The sequence below is a fragment of the Sinocyclocheilus anshuiensis genome, unplaced genomic scaffold, assembly GCF_001515605.1.
Source record: "Sinocyclocheilus anshuiensis isolate Anshui unplaced genomic scaffold, SAMN03320099.WGS_v1.1 scaffold160, whole genome shotgun sequence".
NCBI classification, from domain to species: Eukaryota; Metazoa; Chordata; class Actinopteri; order Cypriniformes; family Cyprinidae; genus Sinocyclocheilus; species Sinocyclocheilus anshuiensis.
Genome location: NW_015554119.1, coordinates 1,783,927 through 1,790,174, shown reverse-complemented (window position 1 = coordinate 1,790,174; position 6,248 = coordinate 1,783,927). Strand labels below are relative to the sequence as shown.

Genomic DNA, 6,248 nt, shown 5'->3' with positions numbered 1-6,248 from the left:
AATAATATGTAATTCAATGGCTACCAGTTTGGTTGCCAACATTCTTCAAAATATCATCCTTTGTTCTTAACAGAAGAAAGAAACCCATACAAGGACTTAATTTTCATTTCTGGGTGAACTATCCTTTTAATTAGTTTTTTGAAATGGCAAATATAATTGTACAAGTTAAAACTTTATTTACAATTCTGCATAAATAATCAGCAGTATTATTCTAATATATGTGCTGCATAACCAAGGTATGGCCTAAAAAATATTGATAGATTATTGCTATGGCAGTCTGGAAAAGCTAGTTTCTTCAAAAGACCTCATAACATCTCACTTTTCCATTGAACATTGTTCATGCATTTGCTTTGTTTTTGGATGAGTTGGCCGGCGGGGCGGTATCATAGGCCGCATGTTGTGGCGCCATCTACAGGTGTGCTTTCTCTTTTTGGTGAAGGGGTTTCATTTTCACTAACTGCAATAATCTCAATTCTCTCTCTCTCTCTTGCTTCTTCAGATGTATGCCAATGCTGAGGTATTTGATTTTTTTTTACTTTGTTTTTATTTTTTTAATCAATTAATAAATTATTATTTAAGCAGATAATCTACTACAATGCTTTGTTGCTGAATTGACTCATTTGCTACCTGCTATACTTACTGCAATCAACAAAACAAGACCCGGAACAGCTTTTATGCATTTATATGCTAGAGGTTATTAATGCCACCAAGTAAATAATGTGTTATTTTATTAAGAAATGTTCTGGGAATTTTAATTAACCATCCAAATTACTTTCTAAATGTGTTGTTCCTTAGCTTGCTTGAAGCTTAAGCTAATAAAGGGAAGTTGGCAGCAGAGAGCTAATGATTTATAGTTTATTCTTTATTGTGTTAAATTTATTTATTTACTTGTTTAACCAGGAAGGTCCCATTGAGATACAATATCTCTTCTACCAGGGAGTCCTGGTCAAGATAGACAGCAAAGGACAAAGTTACAAAGAAATACACATAAAACACAATTTTCTAAAAACAATACAAATCCTAGTCAGTTATTAAAACATGTACACTGTTCTATGTAAACAGACTTTAAAATATTTTTAAACATAGCCAGAGATGGTACAGATTCCATATGTAATGTACCTTCCATACGAGCATAATTAGAAAAAGCAGAACGACCTATCTCTGTATGAAAAATCAGCATCTTAAGTAAGAGTTTATCTGTTGATCTGGTATTATAAATATTTGTGCAATATGTCAACAAACTAGATATACACTGTGGTAATTTATCCACTAAAGCTTTTAAAATAAAAATTAACATGTTTTTTTCTCCTTAAGCGCAATGAAGTCCATTTTGTCATTTTATATAAATTACAGTGATGTGTGCGGACACTTGTACCAGTAACAAATCGTAAAGCAGCATGATAAACTACATCCAATTTTTTCAAAACATTCAGAGGTGCATGAATATAAATTATATCACCGTAGTCCAATACTGATAGAAGAGTACTTTCTACTAAACGTTTTCGAGCAACAAAGGAGAAATATTTTTTTGAACGAAAATAAAAACCTAATGTCGGTCTCGATTTCTTTAAAAGACTATCGATATGAGAACTATAAGTCAGTTTATCATCGAGCCAGATACCAAGATATTTGTAAGATGCAACCCTTTCAATCTGTGTACCATTTAAAGTTTGAATCATAAAATCATTTAATGATAATCTGGACTGTGTAAAAATCATGTATTTAGTTTTTTTAGCATTTAACACTTAATTTATTTTTATTCACGAAAATAAAAACCTAACATTGGTCTCAATTTCTTTAAAAGACTATCGATATGGGAACTTTAAGTCAGCTTATCATCGAGCCAGATACCAAGATATTTGTAAGATGCAACCCTTTCAATCTGTGTACCATTTAAAGTTTGAATCATAAAATCATTTAATGATAATCTGGACTGTGTAAAAATCATGTATTTAGTTTTTTTAGCATTTAACACTAATTTTAAGTTACCAAGAGAAGTCTGAAATGAATTAAAAGCATTCTGAGTCCATTGCCACTTTTAAAGATGGAGCCATAGTGTAGATGATAGTATCATCTGCATAAAAGTGAACATTTGCTGGCTCAACTCCTTTACCAAGTTCATTTATATAGATAGAGAATAAAATTGGCCCCAAAATTCTAAATGTAAAGTAATTATGGTTCTTGGGAGAGAGTGATTATTTGCAGCCTTTCCAGTTATTGATTTTGACGTTCAGTGAAACATTGATTATATTTGGTAAAGCAAATAATCGAATGAATTCTAAAACGTTCATGTTTATGTTTACTCATCGTTTTCCTTCTTTTGCACCTTCAACCTGTTACAGCCGGATCCCAAGCCGATCCCTGGTCCCCCTGGTCCTGAGGGGCTTCGTGGACCCCAAGGAGAACCTGGCAGAGACGGGAGAGATGCAAGTCTTTCTGCTCATTAAAAGATTTGACTAATACAAATTTTGAAAAGTCCTCTTGATATGTTCATATGAGAAATTGCCAACAGTGTTCACTGGCTATCTGATGTGTATTATACACAAAAATGGCAAATGCTTCATTTATTTTTCATTTCATTTTAATTATTTATTTATTAATTAATTTAATATATTATTATTTATTTAGTATTAATTTATTATTCATTTTAATTGTTAATTATTAATTAATTATTCTTTTTTTTTAATGAAAAATAGGAAATGCAACTTGATGACATATACTGTCATAACATTTCATAACAACATTTTCCTATTCATTCAATGTAGCGATCCTCAAATCAAAATGATTATCAGTTGGTACAATACGTTTTAACTCATACTCTTTTGAATTGATATCTTCTATGGTCCAAAGTTTTTCCTGTACTACAAGTCACGTGTGAAACTCCATTAGAGCTGTTCCTTAGGCTTCAGCAGCTCCGTCTTAAGCACAAACTAATGAAACACTTCTTCTTTGTTCTTCTTTCATCTCAGGCAGTTCATTAGGGATTTATTCTCTTGTTCAGGAAGACAGGAGCTGCTTATTAGAGATTTTCTTGTGTCAATACCTCTGTCCTGTCTCACTGACTTACTGTTTTTAACACATAGTGTCCTTTTCACCTTTTTTTCTGTTCTTCAGGGTATTCCAGGCACTCCGGGCACTCCTGGAGCTCTGGTAAGTGCGAAACATTGGAGGAACATCTTCAAGAAGACATTGTTCTTAAACTCTGCAGGAGGTCATGCTCTACAAGATTCACACTAGTTTGGGCTAGAGTTGGGAAGAGGGATGAACAGATATTGAAATTCAGTTTATTATTTACTTATTAATTAATTTAATATATTATTATTTATTTAGTATTAATTTATTATTCATTTTAATTGTTAATTATTAATTAATTATTCTTTTTTTTTAATGAAAAATAGGAAATGCAACTTGATGACATATACTGTCATAACATTTCATAACAACATTTTCCTATTCATTCAATGTAGCGATCCTCAAATCAAAATGATTATCAGTTGGTACAATACGTTTTAACTCATACTCTTTTGAATTGATATCTTCTATGGTCCAAAGTTTTTCCTGTACTACAAGTCACGTGTGAAACTCCATTAGAGCTGTTCCTTAGGCTTCAGCAGCTCCGTCTTAAGCACAAACTAATGAAACACTTCTTCTTTGTTCTTCTTTCATCTCAGGCAGTTCATTAGGGATTTATTCTCTTGTTCAGGAAGACAGGAGCTGCTTCCCAACCAGTTATTAGGTTTAGGGGGCAAACACTTTTTCACACAGAAAAAGTGGGTCAATATCTATTAAGGGAAAGTGTGGTTGAATTGCACCATCATCTGTCATAAATAGGTCAAACGCTGCTCAGATCTGATTCTGGTCCTATCAGATGAGGACAGATGCACAGAGGAGTCCTGCATGGCTAATTATGTTAGCATAGACCCACCGTATCTTAGCAACGGCTGCAGTCGATGCTGAATGATGATAAAGCTGTTTTTGTCTTTCTGTGTGTGTTGTAGGGCAGTAAAGGAGATCGAGGAGAGATTGGACTGCCAGGACAGAGGGGACTGCAGGGGCCCCTGGGACCAATGGTTAGTACTGAGACACATGGCCTTTACCACTTAATAACACAACCTAAGCCAGTGATACAATCAATATTTTACAGATTTGCAAATCAGTTTTACACAAACTGTTATATTTACACTAACATTGTGCTAAATGAATCACTATGGTGGTAATTGATTCTTTTTATATGTTTGTAGGGACCGATGGGCCCCATGGGACCACGAGGACCAGTGGGAGAAAGAGTAAGAGATCTTAATAGACCCCATTCCTTAACTTTCTGCTTAAATTTATGTTGTGAAGAAGTTAAACCTAGTAATTGAATACGGAGTTCAGTCCCTCCGGTTTTCGTGATTCAGCAATCATGAAACACAACGCAAAGTCAATAAAATGTTACTTTTTGTGATTTGCTGCTAAAAAATTGCAAAAAAAAAACAGTACTACTTAAAGTTATTGACATGTTAGGGTACATTTACAAGACAACGATGTACTAAAAATATTTTCCTTTGCGTTTTTTAAAGAGTTTCACATACAGGCGACAGTGTTGTCAAAACGATGCCCGTTCTCACGGATCCACGAAAATGACTGAAATCCTGTATTATTCATGATAGGCCAGTAGTTGGCAATGTTACTGTAAAGAAACACTACACGCCTGTGCACATACCTACAGACTGGACACGTAATGCACATGTGCATGACATCACCGTTTTCACAAATTTGCATTTTTATAATTTACACAGAGACGATAATGGTATCGTTTTCAAAAACTTGCACTTTGAAACCTGTTTTCAAAATTCTGTATAAATTAACAGCTAAAATGCCTAAACAATGTTCTGTTTTTTGTTAAAAATGGTGTAAGTGTGATAATAAAAAAACGTATGAATGAGACAATCGAGCGCGGGATGTGATTGATGTAAAAAAAAAAAAAAGAGAGCACTTTAAACATTCTTTAAATGTTCTTTTAAAAAATGTTTTAACATAGTTATTAACAGTTCTCAATTAACTCTTAAATGAATAAAAATAACTCAGTGTAGTGCTAAAGTCAAGTTATGTCAAAATGCCAGCCTTCGCGGGTATTTGAACAAGCAGTTGGTTATCTCTGAAGTGAACATAAAGAGATGAGAGAAAATCAGATGTGTCAATATTTTAAGTATTTTCATTAGGTTTTAAAGTGAGAGCAGCAAAAATAAGCAAAAATAAATATCTTGTTTGAAGTTTGTATTCTAGAATTTAGTTTGAATCAAGCTTTCTGCATTTTTTTTTGTCATGTATGACTACTGTACATCTGTCTAGTGTTATACATAATTAAAAATAAATGTGGCATCCTGATTACATATATATATATAACAATTCTGAAACTTATCAACACAAAATCAGTCGTTTTGATCATTAAAAAACTGTGAAACTGTGTGAGTTAATGTCATTGGGCTAACATTTGGTTTTGTTGGGTCTGTAGGGTCTCCCTGGTTTCCCTGGACCTGCCGGACCCCCTGTGAGTCTTTTCCTTCTTTTAGGAAAACAATCAGATCCTTCAATGCTAAATGTGTTCATGTTCTGTTGACATTGTGTTGTCTTATCATTGTTTTCTCATCTTTTTGATTGTATTTACTTGCAAAAAAAATGATCTTACAATGCCTGTTTTAAGACAAATGATTCATTTTGAAGATTTGACTTTTGTATTTTCTTTTTCTAGGGACCAGAAACTGTTGGCCCTCCAGTATGTGAAAAAACTTGGTCTTACTGTGATTTGTCTCACTCTCAGCTTTTAATTTTACATTTAGACTTTTTAACACTCTTCACTCATGCAGGGACTCCCAGGGAAGCCTGGTACTCCAGGGGACGAGGGAAACATCGGACCAGAGGTCAGAATTCATTTCGAAGCACCGCATGATGCACTAATACACATAATGTATAAAATCATCTCAACACAGCTAAGCACAGAGTATAAAGGCTGCACTGTGCCTGCTCAGAAGACGTACAGTGGGGAAAATATTTATTTGATCCCCTGCTGATTTTGTAAGTTTGCCCACTTACAAAGAAATGAAGGGTCTGTAATTTTTATGGTAGGTTTATTTTAATGGAAAGAGACAGAATACCAACCAAAAAATCCAGAAAAAAAACATTATATAAAGGTTAGATATTGATTTGCATTTCAGTGAGTGAAATAAGTATTTGATCCCCTACCAACCAGCAAGAATTCTGGTTCC

General features: G+C 33.8%; 1 protein-coding gene across 1 annotated transcript in view; it reads left to right on the top strand.

Annotated features, from left to right (window-relative positions):
* LOC107669946 (collagen alpha-1(IX) chain-like) overlaps positions 1–6,248 on the top strand; it is a 44,061-nt gene that overhangs the window by 17,513 nt on the left and 20,300 nt on the right. Inside the window, exons 7-14 of the mRNA XM_016462380.1 lie at positions 500–517; positions 2,343–2,426; positions 3,115–3,150; positions 3,999–4,070; positions 4,242–4,286; positions 5,498–5,533; positions 5,735–5,758; positions 5,850–5,903. Of these exons, the coding sequence (XP_016317866.1) occupies positions 500–517; positions 2,343–2,426; positions 3,115–3,150; positions 3,999–4,070; positions 4,242–4,286; positions 5,498–5,533; positions 5,735–5,758; positions 5,850–5,903 (369 nt within the window). The remainder of the gene's footprint in view (positions 1–499; positions 518–2,342; positions 2,427–3,114; positions 3,151–3,998; positions 4,071–4,241; positions 4,287–5,497; positions 5,534–5,734; positions 5,759–5,849; positions 5,904–6,248) is intronic.